At 42.1% G+C, this 24,535-nt stretch overlaps 1 protein-coding gene across 2 annotated transcripts in view; it reads left to right on the top strand.

Moving 5' to 3' along the window:
* Positions 1-24,535, top strand: part of vps13b.L (vacuolar protein sorting 13 homolog B L homeolog) — a 591,067-nt gene that overhangs the window by 554,953 nt on the left and 11,579 nt on the right. For both annotated transcript variants that reach the window (XM_018268144.1, XM_018268145.1), the window contains exons 52-58: positions 222-511; positions 1,327-1,454; positions 3,372-3,571; positions 5,621-5,739; positions 9,356-10,182; positions 17,802-17,978; positions 21,207-21,377. In XM_018268144.1, coding sequence (XP_018123633.1) covers positions 222-511; positions 1,327-1,454; positions 3,372-3,571; positions 5,621-5,739; positions 9,356-10,182; positions 17,802-17,978; positions 21,207-21,377 — 1,912 coding nt within the window. The remainder of the gene's footprint in view (positions 1-221; positions 512-1,326; positions 1,455-3,371; positions 3,572-5,620; positions 5,740-9,355; positions 10,183-17,801; positions 17,979-21,206; positions 21,378-24,535) is intronic.

Raw genomic sequence — 24,535 nt, 5'->3', positions numbered from 1 at the left:
ACACAGCACAGCTAGACCTTTCTGTGAACTATGTTTAAAGCCTAAGGAAAAATGATATCTTTGTGTTCTGTATTGGAAATCTGGCAGTACTTCAACAATCCAGTGTTTGGCTTCATATGTCCAGCTCATAATAATAAGTCAAAGCTCGATGGACTGAATCATCTGTTTCTTTTAATCAAGCTTATCATTTTTGTCCTTTTCTTCCTTTCTCTCTTCCAAAGTATGTGCCTGTACCAGACAGTGCTGTTTTCAGCATCAACCCTGTTGGGGAAAATCAGATTGCGAAACCCAACACCGTTCCTTGTTGGGATGTTGTATCGGACGTCAGCCAGTCAACAGCTGAAGCTTCACCTTCACCGCTTCAGAAGTACATTTTGCTGAGCCTTTGCCCCAGTGTGGGAGGGGGTAATACCCAGTGCTGGAGCTTGCCGGCCGTGATACGCCAGGAGTACTCTAGGCAGAGTGTGGCTGTGCCTGTCGGAGATTGTGGGGGAAGTGGCCTGTGTACCAAGTACGGCAATATTATTACTTGTCCTTTAACTCTTAAGAAAAGAATGATAAACAAAGTAAATAAGCTTAATGTCTTCTACGTGTATCACAGCTAACTTAGAATTTAATGAATACATTCTGTAGCTTGGTATGTGCACTACCTGACCACTCAGAGGACCACAGTACTATAGAGCTCCTTCCTTTATCTACAAGTCAAGCATGAAAGCAAAACAGAAAGAGGACCCTTGGAAAAATCCCTTCTACTTGTTTGTGGAGGACCCCAACTTTGCTGGATTTTCTAGAGCCCTATCTAAGAAGGGGTTTATTAGGGTGTTAAACCTGTCTCCCCCCGGCTGTATCTAAACTCCAACTCGCCATCCCCTAGACTTCAGCTATTATTAGTTGCAGTGCAACTAGCTGGATTGCCACAGACTTGTATCCTGAAAAGATATACCATGTGTTGGACAATCATTGTGCCTTTTGTACTGAGATATATAAATATATTACCCTAGGAGCCACACTAATGCCAACAGCCCAGGAGAAAGGCCTCTTCGATGTTTTTAGAATATTCTTGATGTTCTACCTATAGCACTCCCTTGCAGTTTCATTATGTTGAAATAGCAACTATTAGACCCACATTTGCCTTAGTAAAAGGAGCAATTCTGTTTTTCTGTCTGTCCCTGCGGTTACTGGGGATAACAGTATAACTGCTAGTAGTGTTATTACAACTACTGTGCTTATTCTTACTGACACCCACTGATGAGATTAAATGCAGACTGCTGCTTCTTGTTCATGTAACCTTTTACACTGCTGGTAATAATGATTTTCTCCTTCAAGGGCCATCGTGCTGACCTATCAGGAGCATCTTGGAGTGACATTTTTAACCCTGACAGAAGATCCTTGTCCTAGAATTATTATTCGCAACAGATGCACAGTTGCATTACTTCTGAAAGAAAATATAAAAGGTACAATACCACTAGCTGCAGGGCTGTATTGTTTGTCCTATAATTAGTTTTAACCACCAATTCATGGGCTGGACAAGCCTATAATTGAACTGGTGTCAGAAAACGTGTCTATGGAGATACTGAGCAGAACGGTGGAGGCTGGGATTTTGGGTACCATTATGAGCAGGGCATAGAGTTCTCCCTGTGTTTGTGTAGGTTATTTTCTGTGTTCTCCACCACACCACCAAATTCAAAAATGTTTAGGTTAATTGTAGCATGCACCAAATCCAAGATTCAATTTCAGATTCTGAGTAATCAAAGTAATATTCACTCAATTTGCACTGGAAAGATGGAAACAAACTGCTCAATTTTGAGGGTTCAGATTTAATTATTTGGACAGATCTTTTCAGGACAATTCAGTAAGTGCACCACCATTTTGGTGCATCCCTAATGTGTGTGTAGTTGTGTATGGGTGACTGTAATAGAAAGATTAGACTGTAAACTCCACAGGGGCAAGGACTTTTTTTCTACATGAATATTAGAATAATGATTGTATTTCACTGTACTGATTTCCTACTGATAGATCCCTCAGCTCCTGTTTTCTAACTGCTTTTCTGCAGCTTTTTTCCAGTAGCTGGAATTTCTGCCATTGAACTGTGGGCAGGGGTGGGCTTGTTTATACATAGAGTGCAAATGCCACCCAGGCTGGTGACATTATAATAAACGACACGGGACACAAAGCCTTCGCTTGCTGCATTGCTGCTCCACACCTTGTTTTCAAAAAGAGGAAATGTGATTGGCAGCTGTGGTCCCCAAGAGGTTCCTCTGCAGCTATGTTGCTTATTTTGACAAGTCGCCTCCAATTTTCCTCTTGTCTGGGTGAGGAGATCAGTGACTTGCCCAGACCAACTTGTCTGTATTTGTCTTCAAGAACAAACTGCTCCCTTGTCAGAAATCTGCCAGACGTCCTCTAAATACAAGTGCCAATATTATTCAGCAATCACTGCGTGTTTATTTCTCTCCTTGCAATGAGTTTGTTTATTTACCGGCACCTTTGAGTTAACAGTGATCTGTACTCGTGCAACCTTTTGTGTTATACCAAGTGATTGGTATTCATCCCTGAAAGCATGAATTGGGATGAGATGAATGTCCCTTACTCCAGTAATATATCTATATATGTGTGTGTGTTTATAATTTAATTTCCTAATCTCAGTTGTGAGGTTTATAATTTAATTTCCTAATCTCAATTGTGAGGTGTAATTCATTATACAATAGAGACATTTTGCCTTTAAACGGCAAGTCACTTTATACTTGTTGTTGTTGTTGTTTTGTATTTTAAGACTTGTGAATTCTTCAACCTAACCTTTTTTTTCCAGCTGTGCCCAACGCACTCATGCTGTGAGTCACTGACAGATTTCTCCTGCTCTGATTGGCTGATTCCAGCATGAGTCAGAAATTTGTAATGCATTACTGGCATGCATCATTGTTAAAGTGTTTGCAGAGGGAATACAATGTTGTGTTGAGGAAACACACTCATTATACCCATTTATAGCTCAAATCAAAAATCGATTGTGATTAGGCTTCCATTATATTATGGTGCATGTTCAATTCATATCCATGGCAGTATCCTTATGGGTTCTTATTACAGCTACAAACGACACTATTGGACCTGTACAAAGGAAATTGTTTTATTTTGTCATTATGATTCACATGCAAGTCAGTGGGGGCAGATCCAGACACTGTGGCTAAATGATTTTTGTGCCACTCAAATTGATCCATGTGCCATATCCTATACAAACCACTGGAATTCCACATCCAATTTCTTGGATGAAATGTTTCTCAGATAACTGGCACAAATAATGCAGTCTTGATTAATATAGATCATATGATATATTCAAAAACTTGACTGAGGTTCTCTTAATAATTTTGTGATTTTAGAAATGCCAAAATTTGAGGTTTATTGCCGAAAAATCCCTGCTGAGTGTTCGCTTCATCATGAACTTTACCATCAAGTTTCCAGCTTTCCTGAATGTAGGACCAAAGACTTGCTTCCTAGCATATACCTGAAAGTCCTGTCCCATGAAGATACTGCCACAGAGTGGAGCGATTTAATAGACATCAATAATCAGGGGACCCAGGTAAGAACTGAGATGCTTTTACTTGTAATAAAGTGGTGGCCAATCGTTGCGGTTTCTGCTAAAGATGAGTGTCACTCATCCTTTTATTAATTGCAATACACTTTTGGCCCTAGACCCAACATATGCAACCACACTTATCTAAATATTGTAAATCTACAGCCCCCAGCAACCTCCCAGACAGCCTTCTGCTCTAAAGCCGGCCATAGATGCAAAGATCCAATCGTAGGAATCATTGTACGATCGGACTTCTCCATCTCTCGACCTGCCACTAACCATTCAGGTCAAATAAATGAGAAAAGAACAGATGAGTCAATGTTCTGCCCCTGACAGCAATCGTACGAAAGTTATGTCCGACCAAAGCTGGTGACAGTCTCCCACTGAAAATCGTATGATCGGCAATACACGCAGAGATATTATCGGCAGCCGACAGAAATCTTTTAAGCTGTCCAATCGACCAAACGACCGATCTCCGCCAGAAAAAAAATGTCAGGACTCTGTCACATGGTCCGAAAATCGCACAAATCCTCAATTCGTACGATCAGATCTTTGCGTCTTAAGGTTACATTCTAATAATTGACTGGAACGCTTGCGCTTAAATTTCAATGCATGTTTATTTGGATTGCAGCTAATTTAACAAATTGTAAAGGTACTATAACATATAATATGATGGCATTTTTATTGTTGCATAAATGCTGGTGCTAGATTAATATATTTTTTTTAAAGATTTTATTTTTCAACTTTTAAAGAAAGAATTACATACATTTACGATAAAAGAAGGAAAGAAAACGAAAGGAAGGATAGAAAGAGAAAAAAAAGACATACAGTGAGGGACTGAGACCAGACCTTGAATATGACTTAAACGCACTTAGCTATTCTATAAATCAGACCATGTAACCCGTATATCGTTGAATTCCTCTGGGCAGTCCCTAGCTAGGTAGATGAGTTTCTGGCTCAGCAGGGAATCATTCACTAGTTTTTGCCAGAATCGTAGGGTAGGTGGGTCAAGAGATTTCCAGTGCATTAGAATGACCATATTAGCATAGTATATCAACTGCAAGTAGCACAGCCTTGAGTACGACTGAACTTGTAGAGCCCCTGTGATTCCCAGCAGTCGGAGTTCTGGGGAGCGAATATTTGGAAAGGTAAGCTTCTCATTAATATACTGAAGAATCTCCCTCCAAAATCTTGAATTGCTGGACAAGACCAGAATACATGCCTACAGCATCTCTGCATTTAGGACATTGATCAGACACATTCTCATATATTTTTGCTAACTGATGGGGGGTTAAATACGCCCTGTTTGCCTGCCAGGAATTATGTGCAGGGTGATGTCACAGGAGAATGGATGGATCCGGGGATGGTCTTAAAAGACTGGGTTGGGTGGCAGAACAGTTTAGGAAGGGGAGAAAAGGATGGGTAATTCACCAGCAAGTATAAACTTGTAATACCATATCATTGGTCCCATCCCTTGCTGGAGATTTACTTACAGTAAGCCAATAAATGAGGAATTAGCACGTATTCCCTATGTTATAGTTCTTTTAAAGAGGAGACACCTGGACTCATGTCCAACATTCTTTTGTAGCTGATTGCAGTTAAATATGAACGATTAGAAGGTATCCATTCTCTGGCTGTTCTGAGATGAGTAATAACAAAGGGCATCTGGAAAGTCATGTCTGCACATTTCCTATAGCCTTCATCTCCAACCAACTCATCTCAACGCAATACTCATTCTTAAACTATGCACTGTGAATTTGCTCATAAATCAGCTCCGCCATGTCAAAACTATACATTCTCCAGAATTAGAACCACTTATTTCCCTCACTTTTGCTGCCGGGGATATTACTTCTTTTAAGGCCAATGCGTAGGGAAAAAAATGATATTGTTTCTGACATTTCAGAAGCAATGATCTCGTCTGGACTTCACTGGGATTAATTAGTTTTATCTTCTTGGGAGAGTGTGTTTTCCTAATACATGTCAAACTTATGTACCTGCTAAATCATTACTGCTATTATAAATGTGTAAAGGAAATTGTGTCAATTATATTTTTAGGTTGTGTTCTTGACTGGGTATGGTTATGTCTATGTGGATATTGTACAGCACTGTGGGACAGTGATCATCACCCTAGCGCCAGAAGGAAGGGCTGGACCTGTACTTACAAGCCTCAACAGGTAAGCAGCACTTCATAGCTCGAGGAAGATTTTTGGGCTAAGAGATGGGCAGTATTCCAAGAGCCCTCGGCCTCATAGCAGGACCTTTGATCAGATAATATCATTGGTAAAAGATTCAATACAAATATTTTTTAATTTGCATGATTTTAGATATTTGTTACTAGTTACAAGAGCCATGTACAACCTGCAAACAACTGTTCTCAGTCCTGCCAGCAGCAGAATTTCCATCTTCCTTAAAGGGATACTGTCATGGGAAAAAAAAATTTTTTCAAAACACATCAGTTAATAGTGCTGCTCCATCAGAATTCTGCACTGAAATCCATTTCTCAAAAGAGCAAACAGATTTTTTTATATTCAATTTTGAAATCTGACATGGGGCTAGACATTTTGTCAATTTTCCAGCTGCCCCTGGTCATGTGACTTGTGCCTGCACTTTAGGAGAGAAATGCTTTCTGGCAGGCTGCTGTTTTTCCTTCTCAATGTAACTGAATGTGTCTTAGTGGGACATGGGTTTTTACTATTGAGTGCTGTTCTTAGATCTACCAGGCAGCTGTTATCTTGTGTTAGGGAGCTGCTATCTGGTTACCTTCCCATTGTTCTTTTGTTTGGCTGCTGGGGGGGGGGAAAGGGAGGGGGTGATATCACTCCAACTTGCAGTACTGCAGTAAAGAGTGATTGAAGTTTATCAGAGCACAAGTCACATGACTTGGGGCAGCTGGGAAATTGGATTCCCTGGCTGGAGCTTTCAGGGTTCTTTAACAAATGAAGAGTTACTGAAGAGTTGTCACCTCAACAGGCCACACCCCTGGAACACCTTTACCAGGCCCTATTATGCCCCAGTCTGCCCCACCTCTACATCTGCCCCACCTCTACATCTGCCCCCCGCCCAGTGTATAAATCTGGGTGACAAGCCGATTAGAGTGAAAGATCTGTATGCAGTATGCATCTAACTAATTGCTAATTAACCATTCAGTGGGTTTTAATATGAGTTTAATAACACTGTGCAGTATGTTAAATATACGCCTAATGCAGGAGAATATGAGAGTTGTGGGAAAGCTGTCTGACATATTGAAAACTGAGACAGAAAAAAAGAATCTAAATGCAAAATCTATGAATGGGCCCCAGCTTGTACTTGTTATGTTGTTTTGTTTGTTTGGTTGGCTGATTTCTGTTCTTATCAACCTTACAGTTGTGCAGGGTTCCTGGCAGTAACACAGTGTTCAGATGGGACAGAATGTCGCCTTACAGAAACATTTCATTGGGTGAAAAGGACAAATAGCTTTATGCAATATTTCTGTAGCACAGAGTTACCGAGAGGGCATTTAAAAGGATTCTAAATGCTCTTTCTTGCCTTTTTGGTCTTTCATTCCTGGCTTAATTGTATTGAGGGTTGCACCATAAGTTAATGCAGGGGTAGATTTGGTGGTACTGGTTTGCTTGGTCCTTGCCAGCTCCCCTGGCATCAGCCTTATCCCCATATCTGATAGGCCTTTGGTACACCACTTTAGTGCAAGGCAGTACTTTAAAAGCTCTGCAATGAGAAATGAAAAGGGAACAGTAGGATGGAAGAGCTTGAATTCACTTTTCCTTAGCAGAACTTACAGTACTCAGAGGGACATTCTAAACAGCTGGTGAACAGAAGATGTACAGATAGTTGCTTCATTTTCCCAGTTATATCATCATTTGTGATGGAATTGCTGATTTTATCAGGTTAGATCAAGAACAGGCCGTGGAAAATGAAAATATGATTATGGTGGGGGGTTTTCTTTTGAAATTATTCAGATTAAGGAGTGAAGTTTGAGAACATATTTTTTGCTATTGTGATACTTCATCGGACCCATTTTGCCACCTTTCACATTTCCAAAGCCTGTCATTTTAACTCCATGCATCCTTAAACGACTCCTGCCCGTGTTTTTAACTGTCTCTTTTGTATGGAATACCCTGAAAAATCAAATAAATAATGTTATTACCATCGCCCTCTGCCAAGCTCTTTGAGCTCCATAAAGTGAATCACTTTAGGCTGGAAGCAGCCAGAGAGATACTTTGGGTATCAAATGAAACAGCGTCCTCCTTTTATTGTGAGCTGTGACTCATGGAAGTTTTATAGGACCAACTCTGACCGTATGAAAAGTCTCATAAAACAACTGGAGTGCATTTGCGAAAACAGAGCTTTTCTGCTACTCGCATGATATTTCAGCAACGAGGCTCCTAAACTCCCAGCAATTTCCACAAACAAACAACATTATGACATTTACCTTTTGATCAGTAAATGTTGCTGTCCAATAAAGATTAGATAGGGAATTGTATGGGCTCTGACATCAATTTTGAAGATCCTGGAGGTTTGGTTTTTTAAGCAAACTTCTATAGAGATGAAACTGGGTTTATTGGGACTGATATTAATACCAGACTGGCTGATTATGTCATTAGCATTTACCTATGTAATGTCATTGGGAAATGTCACAACAATCACTCAACGAGAGGACAAAAATGACCCAAGGGCCCACCACAGTAGAAACTAGAAGCCTAAGTATCAAGAGGTAATTTGGAGGCGTATGGGTGGATAGTGGGGATGGGCTAGAGAACCCACCTTGTACATTTCTGCTTCAATGAGGACCTAGCAGTGTCTACTATAATCCTTAACATTTTGTGGTTTAGCGATACAAAAACACTCAGAACAGCCCCACTAACTGTGCTCAGTCTAGCTAAAGCTGCTCATAGTACTAGCCATACTATTGCTAATCTTTATACAGAACCCAACTCTGTGCCTCACTAAAGGTGGCCATACACGGGCCGATAAAAGCTGCCGACAGACCAAGTCGGCAGCTTATTGGCCCGTGTATGGGGCCCCCCGACGGGCTTCCCCGATCAAGATCTGGCCGAAAGTCGGCCAGATCTCGATCGGATGGGACAAAAAATCCCGTCGGATCGTGGCCGCATCTGTTTGTTGATGCGGTCCCGCGATCCGACCCCCCTTTACCATGCGTTAGGATCAGCCCGATATTGCCCACCTCAAGGTGCCAAACGAGACAAATTTCCTAGGCACCACTAGGAGGAGTGTTCCCTGCAGTACATCACTAGAGCCCACCTGCCATCCAGTGCTCAGAAAAAAATAGTCTCCTCTCTGTGGCTCCCTATGGGGGAAAGGAAGGGGAAGTGTTTATAATTTGAGAAGCGTTGGGTCCAGGTGCTCATGCCCCAGACCTTCAGTTAGAGGAGAATTCCATGATCAGCCATTGGACAGAATTGGGCTGGCACAAAACTGTATCTCTGCTAAAATTATTTATTATCTGCCAAAAAGCCTTACGCATTTCGTGCCTCTTCGGGGCACATAATCATGGGCTGACTACAACCTATGAAATCCTACAGAAGATTGTAAAATAGATGTTAACAAGAAATTTGAAGGTGCTGTGTCAATATGCAACCATGGACTGGTGCAAAGGCTTATCCTGGGAAATGTTATATATTAAAAATGCTAATATTATAAAATCCTATAAAAATATTAATGTTACAGTATTATTTGGTATAAAATAGGTATTACTCAAGTACTTGAGCAACAGTGCTATACATTGTACTTATTGTGGGAACTAAATGTTCTTTGTGTGTTCATTATCCACAGGTCTCAGAGTCAGAATGTTATGGTGAAATTCTTCATCACTCAGTTCAGCCTGGGAATATTTGACGACATCACAAATGATAAAACATCATCTGAGCTTCTGCGTCTTACTCTGGATAATGTCTTCTTTAACGTGACGCCAGTTAGCAGCTATCTCAGGCAGCCATGTCGGGAACTTCAGGCGGATATAACATGTGGAAGCACCTTATTCTACAGCCTGGAGATGTACTGTGGAGATCTACAGGTGGACAACCAGTTGTACAACAAATCCAACTTCCATTTCCCAGTTCTTGTATGCCAAGAGGAGATAAGTGATAGTGGCAGATGGGCAAAGTCAAATGGCTTCCAAATGTCCACCAAAGAATTAGAAGCCTTCAAGGAAAGTTCTTTCATGAAATTCTTTGTTACTCTGTCAGTGGAACATGAACTGTTCGACCTGAATGAGCTTAGCTTTGAAATGAAACCATCTCGACTTTACTTAGAAGACACTTTTGTTTACTATGTTAAAACGCTTTTTGACACCTACCTCCCAGACAGTAAAATACTGCATGGCGGAGTAAAGTTCTCAGGACCAAAGGTTACCCAGAGCATACCGGAACAAGTGAGGCTATATGCCTTAGCCCTGGTTAATCCAGTGAAGCTGCGGAAGCTAACGGTGCAACCTGTGAACCTCCTGGTCAGCATCCATGCCTCCCTCAAACTCTACATTGCCTCTGATCACACACCATTGTCTTTCTCAGTCTTTGAACGTGGACCTATCTTCACCACAGCCAGACAGCTTGTACATGCCCTTGCTATGCATTATGCCGCGGGAGCCCTGTTCCGAGCAGGTGAGTGTGGGATATGGAGTTGGCACTGACACTCTGGGGGTTATTTATCAAGATCCGAATTTATCTAAGTATTTCTAATAATAACTTTGAGCAACTCCGAATTTCCGAATGGACCTTATTCATGAAGAAAAAAGCCTGAAAAAATACAGTAGGGCCGAGCAAAACTCAGAATACTTCAGAGCTTTCCCCTGAAAACTCCGAATTGTTCAGAGTTTTCCGCAAAAACTTCGTTTTTTTTCTGAGTTTTCAGAGTTTTTTGCTCTGAATCCCCGAAATCATTTGATATCAGTATGGACATCAGCGCAGACACTGGGACCTTCCCCATTGACTTATACAGGACCTTGAGAGCTTTTAGATGCCAGGGTTTTAGATTGAGTTTTTAGACCATCGGACTTTAATAAATCTCGAATAATTTATAGAGTTTTTTTTTGCTCCGAAAACTACGAATTATTCGAGGTTTGGGTATACGGAGCTTGATAAATAACCCCCTAAATATATGTTTATTGTTCTAAACAATCCTGTAGAATTGGTTAGCATTGTAGAGATATGCAGAATAGAACAATGTACAGAGCTGCTTCTAATAATGATCAAAGTGGGGTTATAAGATCGGACTTGTAATTCGCAACAAACTGGTCCAGAACCAGATTTACTGGCCGCCCTACTCCTAGGCTTTAAATCAGGGGTCCCCAACCTTTTTTACCCGTGAGCTACATTCAAATGTTAAAAGAGTTGGGGAGCAACGCAAGCATGAAAAAGTCCCTTGGGGTGCCACATAAGGGCTGTGATTGGCTATTGGTAGCCCCTATGTGGCCTGGCAACCTACAAGAGGCTCTACCTGGCAGTACATCTTGTTTTTATGCAATTAAAACTCACTTCCAAGTCTGGAATTCAAAAATAAGCACCTACTTTGAGGCCACTGAGAGCAACATCCAAGGGGTTGGAGAGCAACATGTTGCTCACGAGCTACTGGTTGGGGATCACTGCTTTAAATGGAGATTGCCAAGCAGGACTTCCTTGCAAATAGGCCTCCTCCAGCTCAGAAAAAAGGACTATTTGTAATATGGTTACCAGTGACAGGGATGGAGGTCTGACCTTTAGGTTATTAATTGTAATCCTTATAGAGCATTTTCTTACTAGTGAGGTTTGGGCAAATCTGTAATAAAAGTATGTACAGTAGAGATATCTAATAATGCTGAGATAGATGGATAGAAATTAACTCAGTATATGAGTTATTATTATTCTAATTACTACATTTTAATATGGCAGTGCATTATGGGTGGGTGAGAACAATGCGTTGTGGGAACCCAGATATACCCAGTAATGTAACTAACCCCCTAAAGGTCTGGGTGCACATTTTGCTGTCACACCCCCAGCGCCCCTGGTAGTGCTACCACTGAGAATTCCATCTGTTTGTGTTGCAAATAGGACAATATACTGCTGGTCTGACCAGCTTTTGTTATGTTAGTCAATGTCATGTAAACATCTAAACCAAAAAATGAATTGATGAGTAATGAATTTACTCATTGCACTTTTGGAATTTGAATAAATGCTCTACTTTCAGTAGTTTCTGAGATATTAGCAGTTTTAGACCACAAATACCAGGCTTTCAGCAGCTCTTTCTGACAGTCAGCATCCACACTGTAAGACCACAGACAATTTGGGTCACAGACACTCAGACTTCAGAGCTGCTGAAAGGCTGGTATTAGCCCTCTGAAACGATCTAAAGCTGCTAATATCCCAGAAACTGCTAAAAATAGAAAATTAATGTAAATGATATAAGTGCTCAGGGGACCGCTCTAAGTGAGTTAACATCAAATTCTTTTCTGTGTTTAGATCCCCCTGTAAGACTGATAAATAGAGTGATCTTGTTTTGGAAATAATAACTCAATATTGTGTGTATTAACTAAGGAGGTGATTGTCACAGATCTATAGTCAATCAGGTGCCCGAATACCTTACTCTCTCATACCATTCTGTTTTCTGAAGTCATTTTGGCCAACAATTTTAATTCTCTCAATTTAAACAAATATCAGCCCCATTGGCAGACTTAGTACAAGTGTTGAATGCGAGAACCATAGCCAAGTTGACTGTTTGAATGTTTCTCCTCTATATACAAATATAGTTTCCTGCAAGAAACATGTTGCTCGCTGACCAGAAGGACATTAAATAAACATTTTCTCTCCTTGGCCCTCAGTGGGGCCGGGTGTTGAGTTGCTTAGTAGCACATTCCACTTCCTTTCCCTTCTAGGAACCTTCTGTTATTTTGTTCAGATGAGGGAAATAGTTGAAGGCAGCTGTGTGTTTGTCAGAGGTCCATGATGTGAAACCGGGCCCTCACCAATGGACCTGGAGTTTGAGCCTGAGCTTGTGACCTCTGATCTTCCTTTAGAACATCTGTGACAGGAAGTTGGTCCCCCGGCCAGTAAAATATATGAGGTTTCACAAGTGTGCGTTGGGCCAGAGTAGAAAGGAAGGAGAGGAAAGAACAAGAAGCAATTTCTAACAAATAAATAATTTGGGATTTAAATAAAACCAGAGGCGCATTAACATAGTTCTGGTGCTGAGCTCATTGCGTCTGAGACTTCCATAAGGAGCTTCAAAACAAGAGACCACAATAGAAAAGCCTGAGCATTGGGGGGGTGGAGAAATGTTGCGGCAGCTGAGACAAAGCAGACGGGGGTGCATGCCAGTGCACTAATGAAGCAGACTTGTCTAAGCGCTGATTTCACATGGAATTCTAACGCACGTGTAGCACATTCATTCCTCTCTCTGTAACCGTTGGCCGACGCATGGACAAACCTTCTGTGGAGATGGAAATCTTCTCACTGAATGCTTCTGAGATTTTATTCCTTCAATTAAGTTAAATGCCCACATGGCCCGCAACCCTCACCCGGTTAGTCTGGTCAGTGTCGGACTGGCCCACAGGGATACCAGGAAAACTCCCGGTGGGCCCAGGTGTCAGTGGGCTCTTATGCTGCTAAACATTTGGCCTATTTTGTGGTCATTCCTTATTTCTATGAGAAAAAAAGGCTTAATAGATGGAATAATAGATTATAGTATGTAAAGAAAAGAGACTAGGAGAATAGAGGTTGAGTGAGGAGAGGAAGAAAATACTACTGAGAGTGGACCCCTAGTTTGAAGTTTTTTGGTGGACCCCTGGTCTAAGGTTTTTGGGTGGGCCCCTGGTGTCCCAGTCCGACACTGAGTCTGGTCTTTAGCTTCAGATGGGTTTTTTGCCTTCCTCTGGATAAACTGGAATATAGGTAGTTAATAAAAAGAAAAAAAAGGTTGAACTCGATGGACATGTGTCTTTTTTCAACCTTACCAGAAACGGAACTAGAGGGGGGCGGGCCCTGGCGCAGGACGCGCAGGCCGGGCCCCCCGCCCCCCTCCGTAAACCCGGAACTGGCTGGGATATGCACGACGCGCGGACTGCCGGGGGGGGGCCCTGAGGGGGTGCGGGCCCTGGCTCCCCCCGTAGTTCCGCCCCTGAACCTTACTTACTATGTTACTCATATACATCTTAACATCCATTCTCCTCTACTCACTACTAACCAGGAACTAGTAATCAGCCCTGGGAGGGAAGCTGTTACTGTTTTACTGAACTGGAGATTAAATAGAGCAGTAATTTGGCAATGAAGAATGAGACTTCTTGACAAAACCATCGTTCTTCCAGCAGCAGTATAGCTTGGGGCTATGTTAGCGCTTATGTTTGCCTTTAAATGACGTTTTAGTATATTGTGGAAAGTGATATTCTCAGACCATTCTGACCCCATCTAAAAACAAATGCTCTGTAAGGCTACACATCTATTGTTATTACTATTTTTTTATTATTTATCTTCCTATTCAGGCATCTCCTATTCATATTCCAGTCTCTTATTCACGTGAAGGCATGGTTGCTAGGGTAATTTGGACCCTAGCAACAAGGCTGAAATTGCAAAGTGGAGAGCCGCTGAATAAAAAGCTAAATAACTCAAAAAACAAAAATAATAAAAAATGAAAACCAATTGCAAATTGCCTCAAAATATCACTCTCTACATTATACTAAAAGTTAACTGAAAGGTGAACAACCCCTTTAATAAACAGCTGGAGGGCTGTATTAGACATCCTTATTTATGTCATGTTCCCCCCTGCAACCGCCAATCTTCCTGCATTGCCAGGGTTCGAACTCTTGTCAGGACTGGATTTGTGGGAAGGCCACAAAGGCCTGGGACTGGTGGTTGTTTTGCAAGCAGGACAGAAGGGGTTGGTAGGTGCAAGAGAGCGAAGCGAGCAGGCTTGGGTGCCTCCCACCCTGAAAGCATACCTCCCAACTGTCCCATTTTTAGAGGGACAGTCCCTCTTTTGACAGCTCAACCCGCAGTCTCTCATTTGTACTGGAAAGCCCCGTTTTTCTCTGCACTGAACAGCCAAAAAAAACCCCAAAGTTTTTAACTTAATTGGCTTTTGGCAGAGAGCCCAGAACATCCACAGCAGCAGATAAGATACTTTTGTAACAATTTCTAGATAAGCAAATAATCAATTGTAACAATATAAGATAACAGGTCCCTTGGTAAAAGTTAGATTCACAGCTTAAAGGGCAATTCACCTTCATTAGCAAAACTATTATAACTGAAAAACACCACAGAAATATGTTCAAACTTTCATAACCTGCCAAATTTTGTAAAATGAACATGGTAATTAAAGAGTGTGGCCACAAAAATGGGCGTGGTCAGAAAAACATTTTATTGGCCCTCTTTTGATTTCCAACATGTTGACAGGTGTGCTGAGAGAAAGGCCTGCCCTGATTTCTACATAGCAACAGGTCATTGGCCATGCAGGACTTCTGAGATTTGCAGTTCAGCAAGAGCTAATCCTGGACATCTCTTTGTCGACCCAACTTGACGACAAACTAGATTGCGTTTGCCCACTGAACACTGGGCTTGAAGAGAACGTATTTAAAGTGAGGTCTTTCTGTCATCCGCTGATGAAGTTGTGTTCAACCACAAGATGTGATTTCTTTTGAACGTTCCCCAGCAATAAAAAGAATGATCAAAATGAAGTGTGCTGGCATGTATCTGGCACGTGTGAAGCCCCGGCACTGCTCCTCTGTGATCTCTTCCCATTCCTGAAGCCTCACAGTAGATTTATTAAGCAGCGAGGATGGGAAGAAAGCTTTTCGGCAGTTGTTAGGTTTAAAAAACAAAATCTCTGTTTGATGAATTGGTCTCTTAGATGAACCACATGATTAAAGAGCCACATGACAACACATGTACAGGCTTAAAGACCTCTCTCATTATGGGGGTTTCTTTTTAACTTCATTTCCTTTCCCCACTGCAAAAAAATAAAATAAAATATATATATAAAAACAAAAATCAGATATGTATTATCGTGCCAGTTCTATTAGGGTACATCAGTCATACTGGGTAATATAATAAATTGTATAAAGTTTGCCTGGTCTAGAAACCCAAAGCCACTAATGTTTGCTTTCAGGTGACCAGTAAATGCTACACTTAATGGCCAAGATCCCCAAACCAAGGCAATTAATATGAAGTTGTTCTTCCATTTGCTTCTATAACTTGTTTCTGGGTAGGCTTTCCTCTGGAACACGAATCCCAACCATTGGTTCTTGAGAAACATGTTGCTCTCCAACCCCTTGGATGTTGCTCACAGTTGGCTCAAAACAGGTGCTTATTATTGAATTCCAGGCGGAAAGTCTTAATTGCATAAAAACCAGCTGTACTGCCAAACACAGCCTCCTGTAGGCTGCCAGTCCACATAGGTGCTACCAAATAGCCAATCACAGTCCTTATTTTGCAACACTCAGGAACATTTTCATGCTTGTGTTGCTCCACAACTTGTGTTTACATCTGAATGTGCCTCACAGCTAAAAAGGGTTGAGGATTCCTGTTCTAGATGTTAGTGGGATTTGCTTCCATTCAGCCACAAGAGCATGGGTGAGCTGGGCAGTGATGTTGTGGGTCAGGCCTGGGGTCACTATCCGTCTTCCGATTTATCCAACAGGTGTCCGTCGGGTGGAGGTCTGGGCTTGGTGCCTTCCCATCTCAGAAAACCCATTCCTTGCGGACCTTGTTCTTTTGTATAAAGTGATTGTTTCCGTTTTTTGGAAGCTTTAGATTAGGGGGCCCCAACCTTATTTACCCGTGAGCCACATTCAAATGTAAAAAGAGTTGGGGAGCAACACAAGCATGAAAAGATCCTGGGGTGCTAGATAAGGGCTGCGATTGTATATTGTAGCCCCTATATGAACTGGTAGCCTACACATGTTTTGTTTGGCAGTACACCTGGATTTTATACAACTAAAACTTGCCTCCAAGCCAGGAATTCAAAAATAAGCACCTGCTTTGAGGCCACTGGGATCAACATCCAAGGGGTTAGTGAGCAACTTTTTGTCATGAGCCATTGGTTGGGGATCACTGTTGGAAAATGGGTTGAATTGGAAACTGGTGGTAATTTTGATGTTAGTAGGGGGCCCTGCACTAAATTGTATAGAAATCGCCAGTCTATAGCACCACCTGTTTTTGGCCTAAGAATATTATGGGTCATGTGATTCTCATGAAACAATTTTTTTGTGCAGATTAAAGGAAGAGTCTTTCTTGTGGACTCAATAAATTGAGCGTAATCCATGAATACACTGAAAGGGGAAAGGTTTGAATTGAGTCGTGACCCCCCGAGTGTGGAAAGCATGATGGTCTGGGTAGCGAGTGCAGTTTATGTGTGTGTGCAGGGGTCTGGTGAATGTTATAGACCAGAATTTTGGATTTTAGGAAGGAAGATATGATGCGTTTGTTATTCCACGCTGATAGTATTCTCTGATGAGCTGTCAGCCACTCGCATTCAGGCTTAGAACACTAATAAAAACGTAAAGCCCGCATCCAGAAGCAATTAAACGGTACCAGGGGAATTGCCTTTGTTGAGGCCCATGTTATGTGAGGACATACTCAGCCCGGCTTCTTGGTGCAGCTTGGAATTTTCATGTAAAAATAAATACTTGTCTGGCCCGAAAGCAAAGCTAATCATACACAAATGCACTGCATTTATCATGTTCTTCATGCCATTAGCTCACACTGATGCACTTAACCCTTTTGCTGACCCAAACTAGGACGCAGCTTACGCCCGTCTGCCTGGAAGGGGCAAAAAGAAGCAGTCTGGCTTCACTATACACATTGCTACAATGAGTAAGTCTGTAGTGGGGCCCTGCCAACAGCTCATAATCCCTGGCACCACATTCCTACCAGCAACGAGTCCAAAAAGCAAACCCATTCTGAAGCCCAGGTCACTCAGATGAAATGCCATATTGGCATCCAATAATTTGCTTTAAAAAAAGCACCATTCATGCTGGTCTTTTATGTTCAGCACTTGTAGAACAGTTCTCCAATGTCTGGATGGTATTGCTGGCTAGACACTGGGTGCCTTGGGTCTGCTCAGCACAGAACTTTGTAGTTAAGAAGCCACAGTCTATCCCTGTTCTCGGTGTTTGAGTGTCTTTGTTAAACATCTCCCTATTCACCTTTTCCATTGCATTATCCCATGTACACAGACAACATGGATGCCGAGCTGGAATATATGATTTCTGTTTCTTGTCACGCACTAAATGAGATCTATTCTGTTTCCTTCCAAGGCTGGGTTGTTGGATCTTTGGAAATACTTGGAAGTCCAGCCAGCTTGGTCAGAAGTATTGGGAACGGCATTGCTGACTTCTTCAGGCTTCCATATGAGGGACTCACCAGGGGCCCAGGAGCGTTCGTAAGCGGAGTCTCCAGAGGAACAACCTCCTTTGTTAAACACATCTCCAAAGGTATGTAAAGCTGTCACATGTCATTAGATAAAAATTACAAGGTTTTTTTGCTCTTCTATTACAACATAGGTACATGTAAAAAGAATGTAATGCAACTATACCTGCTCTCACAGCTATACCCCTACTATACCTGCTATCCCACTGTCCCACTCCCTTCCCAGAGACTATTATCCACTGTTACTATAGGCACCATTTCTCCCTACTATACCTGCTATCCTACAGCCAATGTCCCTCCCCAGAGACTATTATCCCACTGTTACTATAGACACCATCTCTACCTGCTATCCCACAGTCACACTCCCTTCCCAGAGACTATTATCCTACTGTTACTATAGGCACCATCTCTCCCTACTATACCTGCTATCCCACAGTCACACTCCCTTCCCAGAGACTATTATCCTACTGTTACTATAGGCACCATCTCTCCCTACTATACCTGCTATCACACAGTCACACTCCCTTCCCAGAGACTATTATCCACTGTTACTATAGGCACCATCTCTCCCTACTATACCTGCTATCACACAGTCACACTCCCTTCCCAGAGACTATTATCCTACTGTTACTATAGGCACCATCTCTCCCTACTATACCTGCTATCCCACAGTCACACTCCCTTCCCAGAGACTATTATCCTACTGTTACTATAGGCACCATCTCTCCCTACTATACCTGCTATCACACAGTCACACTCCCTTCCCAGAGACTATTATCCCACTGTTACTATAGACACCATCGCTCCCTACTATACTTGCTATCCCACAGTCACACTCCCTTCCCAGAGACTATTATCCACTGTTACTATAGGCACCATCTCTCCCTACTATACCTAATATCCCACAGCCACAGTCCCTTGCAAGAGTCTATTATCCCTCTGTTACTATAGGCACCATCCCTACTATACCTGTGATACAGTGGCATAACTACAGAGGAAGCAAGCCGGGGAAGCCTGGTGAACAATTTAGTGGGGTGGGGCCAGGGCCCCCATAGTTACACCACTGCTACTATCCCACATACTAGTGCCCACATTGTCCTACCTACCACTGCAGAAACTCTAACTTGGACCCCACCCCCAGAAGATAAGTGGCTGTAATAACATGTACTCATCACTTAAAACAGTTTTGAAATTGGTAATAAAAGTAAGACAGAGACATTTAACACTTTTGTGCATTTGCTTGGAAATGACAGTGTCCTACATAGTAACCTTATGCACAAAGACCAACAAAAAGTATTTGGCACCAGGTTAACTAAAACTACAGGCAATGGAGTATTTTTACAAAACTCAGAGCAACTTTATTAAGCAAGATTTTCCAAGCAGGTTGTAGATGATTACTAGTTTTACAGCTTTGAGTGTGTATAACATGGACTTGCACTTACAGTGCTAAATAAAGGCAAGAATCCTGGCAGGCCCAACCTTCAGCCTTACTGCTGTTGAACTACAACTCCAGCATCCCAGACAGATTGAGAATGGTGAGACTTGCAGCAGAGGCCTATCAGGAACCTATGAATATGGGAGCCAGTGGGGCCCTGGTAGAGTCTGTGTACCCCTATTTCAGCACATATTTGCTAATGTTGTTGGTAGTGGATGATTGGAACTTTATCCGGTATTGCCAGGGGTCCCATCTTATCCAAGTGAGACCCTGCCTGCGCTACAGTTCATGGCTTCCATTTGTGTGGTCACATTGGGGGAAGACCTGCTGAATTTTACAGTGCGTGCTGCTGAATTAATAGGACAAGTAGTATTTTTAGCTCACATGAATATAATAAACTTTCAGAATATATTTCTCCCTTAACAAAGCTATATATACATCTCCTGTGTGGGAAGCCTTCAAAATAAACATTGTGCTTTTGAAGGCCGTGTCCCCTCAGGAGTAACATGATGCTGGCTGTACAGCTCTCTGCTTGTGATGAATGCAGGAACAGTGCAAATATTCTCTATTGCTGCACGCTATTAGCCAGCCACCGGCAACTGCAATTCTACACAAACACTGACATCTAGTGGAAAGAGAGTGCCATTGTCTGATGGCTTCATGACATTACAGGTATAGGACCTGTTATCCACAGTGCTCAAAACTTGGGGTCTTCCGGATAAAGGATCTTTCCATAATTTGGATCTTCATGCTTTATCTCAACAAAAAAATTATTGAAACATTAAATAAACCCAATAAGTTATTATTACAGAGAAAAAAAGAAATCATGTCTAAACTTGACAATTATTGCCTCTAAAGGATCCATGGTTTCTCTTATTGGTATAATAATATTAACAGGGATAACATTGATATTTCTGAGACATTGTGCTCAAACAGTTAACACTTCCCTTGCCATGTCTGAGACTGCAAAGGTGTAATAGTGCTGCAGCCAATATTAATGCCTAAACCCCCAGGGTCCAAGGCCATAACCCCCAATTAAGCAGGGGGGCTCTGGGATAGTCTAGGTTCCAGGGCCTTAAAACTACTAAAATACTTTTATTATGATGTAGAGAGAGATATTCTGAGACAATTTGCAATTGGTATTATTTAGGGTTTTTGAGTTATTTAGCTTTTTATTCAGCAGCTCTCCTGCAATTTCAGCTGACTGGTTGCTATGGCCCAAAGTACCCTAGAAACCATGCACTGATTGGAATAAGCGACTAGAACATGAATAGGAGAGGCCCTGAATAGAAACATGAGTAATAAAAAGTAACAATAACTATACATGTGTAGCATTAAAGAGCATTTGTTTTTTAGATTGGGTCAGTGACTCCCATTTGAAAGCCAGAAACAGTCAGAACAAGGCGACAAATAATTCAGAAACTATAAAAAAGAAGAAATGAAATCCAATTGAAAAGTTGCTTAGAATTAGCCATTCTATAATATACTAAAAGATAACTTAAAGGTGAACCACCCCTTTCACCAGGCCATGTGCCAAGCAGTTAGCAAATAGAAAGTTTGCCCCAGTCCTAACAACCAATGAGATATTTGCCTTCAAACTGCAGAGCAGGAAAGGCTATCAGCTGATTGGTTGATATGCCGCCTGTTAGACTACAGTATCCCCTTATTTAAACTCTTGTTGTCTACATGGCATTGACTAGGACCTGAGCAAGGAGATAATGGAGACCTTGGCAGAAGGTTTGTTCTGGGGCCTAGTGGGCCAGCTTTAGATTGTGTTATATTTTATTAATACTACAATTTAGGCCATTTTGTTCCCAGTTATTTGCAGGCACATTAACATTTCTCCATTCCTCTGCAGGAACACTAACATCCCTAACTAACCTGGCCACCAGCCTGGCGAGGAACATGGACAGACTGTCTCTAGACGAGGAACATTACAACCGTCAGGAAGAGTGGAGGAGGCAACTGCCTGACAACCTGGGGGAAGGTCTGAAACAGGGACTGTCCCGTCTGGGCCTCAGCCTCCTCGGTAATTTCACTTGTTTAAAGGAAACTCCTTTTTGGCACTAAAGCTTTAGATTTTGCCAAACCCCAGCAGATATCATTGCTGGGAGACTAAAAGGAATCCAGTGTATGACACAGCACCACTCACGCGGAGATTTACATTAAAAAGCCTTTATTTGAACATATGGCTTCTGATTCGGAACGTTTCAGGCCTAATCACGGCCCTTTATCAAGCTGGGTAGGTTGATAGGGAGAATGAAAGGTTCAGCAATGGGCCTCAGACAAGTGCTGGTTTCAAACCTTTGCCGTTAGCAGGGTGTACATGAGCAGGACTTGTCCCAGAATGTAGTTCCCTTCTGGGGCCAGGCTGAATGCAGGTTTAATATATTTATGATCCTGGTAATCTGGAAAGGAAACCCCAATCAAGGAACAGTAAGGGGATTGTGTCCTTCAATACGGACCTACAAGCAGGCTCTATGCATAGTTACATAGTTACATAGTTAACAAATCCATCAAGTTCAACCCCTCCAAATGAAAATCCAGCATACACCACAGTATACTGGGCAACTCGTATAGAACAGCACAGTGGTACAAGGGTTAGGACTGTTGCCCCCAGCATTAGGCATTCAGAGCAGTATCTGCAAGGAGTTTGTATGTTCTCCCCATGTCTGCGCGGGTTTCTCCAGGTTTTCCTGTTTCCACCCAAAACTTAGAGGCTGCTTGATTAGATCCTGATAAAACTGACCTAAAGAACATTATGTTTTAAATGAGAACTAAAACGTAACTAATAGAAATGTTGTACATTATGTTTTGGGCTTCTGTACCAGCCCAAGGCAACCAGAGCCCTTTAGCAGTAAAGATATGTGTCCCCAAAGATGCCCCAGTAGCTCCCCATGTTCTTTTCTGCTGATTCACTGCACATGCTCTGTGCTGTTGTCACTTACTGAGCTTAGGGACCCACTCACAATATACAGTACACATAGAATAGAAATGTCACAATATAAGGCTGATTAGTAATTAATACAGATAATTGCTACATGGCAGCACAGAAACCAGTGCAATTAGCATCAGAATTTAATAATCAGCCCTGTAGTATCAGCTTTTATTAGAGGCCAACCTCATTTTCTGCTTGATAATTTGCGACGACCCCTAAGCTTAGCTTCTCAACAGCTGCTCAGAGCCCACTGAGCATGTGAGTGTCACAGAGACTTTCCAAGATGGTGACCCCCTGTGATAAGGTTGAAGACCTGGATCATTGCTGCTATTGACAAGCTGAAACTTTACACTGATTCAAAAAATTCAGTGTATAAAATATGGCATTTTTGGCCATATTCATTTTTAGGGTTTAGTTCTCCTTTAAGTTCCAGCTGCAGAATATGTCAATGCCACATAAAAAACAGATAATACTGAAATAAATAGGAAGCCTAATTTCTTACTGTTGGGGCCAACAGCCCCTAAACCAGTGAATCTTTTATGGGACTCATAATGGATCCCCTTGCTGTTTAGCTGTTGATCTGATACTAAGCCAACTCTCCAGGCTCAATGTGGGTCACTAAGAAAGGGTTACAGAAGGAGCAGTGCCTTAAACAGTGCAAGTTACTGTGTTAGCTAAAAGGTCTTTAATTTAACTGTGTGTTGGAGCCTCGCCAAGGTGGAAAGAACACTGCTCAGCATCAGCCGGGCCCCGTGCAGGTTGTTCTAGGTAAGTCGGTCCCTGACCCCTTTGTGGTATTTTCATAGAAGCGCTCGGATGTTTGTCCACCACTAAAAGCTGCAGCTGCTCTAACCACACAAGTCTGAGTCACTTTGCCCTGGAGCTCATTACCAAATGAGGATCCTCGGCTGAGTTTACATGACATTTGCTCTCCGCTCAAGTGGTTTTCAAACACAAACAAGCTTCCCTGCAGCCCTCCTATCTGTACTAGGGGACGGCTAATCAGTTCTCTTTGGTTTGTTCTGCAGGGAACCGTGGCATAAACATTTACATGGCCCATGTCTTTCACTGACAGTCTGAGGCTACGTGTGCCCAGTACCCAGTTATTTGTACCCACCGGCTGCCAGGAAAGGAGCACTTTGTTATGCAGGAACATAGAGAAACTTTGCTTTACCCTTTAAATCCCAGCATGCACTCCCTCGCTCTCATGGAAATGGATGAGGCTCAGTCAGAGGGAATGTTTATTGGTTAATAAGGTCAATTTTATGGATTTTAGTTTCTGGGATCTTACAACAAGATTGTTTCTACCTTGTACTCAGGCTGTCTCAATACATGTGGGTAGGCTCAATGAATTATTTCAATGTTATAAACTACATATCCCAGGACATGGTACAGTCCAAACACAGCTAGAGAGTGGCAAGCTGAAGATAGACTATGGACTGGTGTCCCCCATCAGTGCACTGACATTTTTACTAGCACATAATTAGGTGGTCCTATCTGTGACAGAAACAGAGAGGTTTAAAGAAAAACTAAAGCCTAACTAAAGAAGTAGCTAGAAATGTTGTACATTATGTTTTGGGCTGTTGCCCCCAGCATTAGGCTACTAGGCCTGATTCCATTCAGAGCAGTATCTGCTGGGAGTTTGTATGTTATCCCCATGTCTGCACGGGTTTCTCCAGGTTCTCCTGTTTCAAGGCTGCTTGATTAGATCCTGATAAAACTGACCTAAGGGACCTTGTGTTTTAAAGAAGAACTACAACTTAACTAAAGAAGTAGCTAGAAATGCTGTACATTATGTTGTTATGGGGCTTCTGTACCATCCCAAGGCAACACAGTCCTTTAGCAGTAAAGATCTGTGTCTCCAAAGATGCCCCAGTAGCTCCCCATCTTCTTTTCTGCTGATTCACTGCACAAGCTCTGTGCTGCTGTCACTTACTGAGCTTAGGGACCCACTCACAATATACAGTACACATAGAATAGAAATGTCACAATAAAAGGCTGATTAGTAATTAATACAGATAATTACTACATGGCAGCACAGAAACCAGTGCAATTAGCATCAGAATTTAATAATCAGCCCTGTAGCATCAGCTTATATTACAGACAAACCTCATTTTCTGCTGGATAATTAGTGGCGACCCCTAAGCTTAGCTTCTCAACAGCTGCTCAGAGCCCACTGAGCATGTGATTGTCACAGACACTTTCCAAGATGGTGACCCCCTGTGACAAGTCTGAAGTCCTGGATCATT

Source organism: Xenopus laevis, chromosome 6L (genome assembly GCF_017654675.1).
Source record: "Xenopus laevis strain J_2021 chromosome 6L, Xenopus_laevis_v10.1, whole genome shotgun sequence".
NCBI lineage: Eukaryota > Metazoa > Chordata > Amphibia > Anura > Pipidae > Xenopus > Xenopus laevis.
This window is presented reverse-complemented; position numbering and strand designations above follow the sequence as displayed.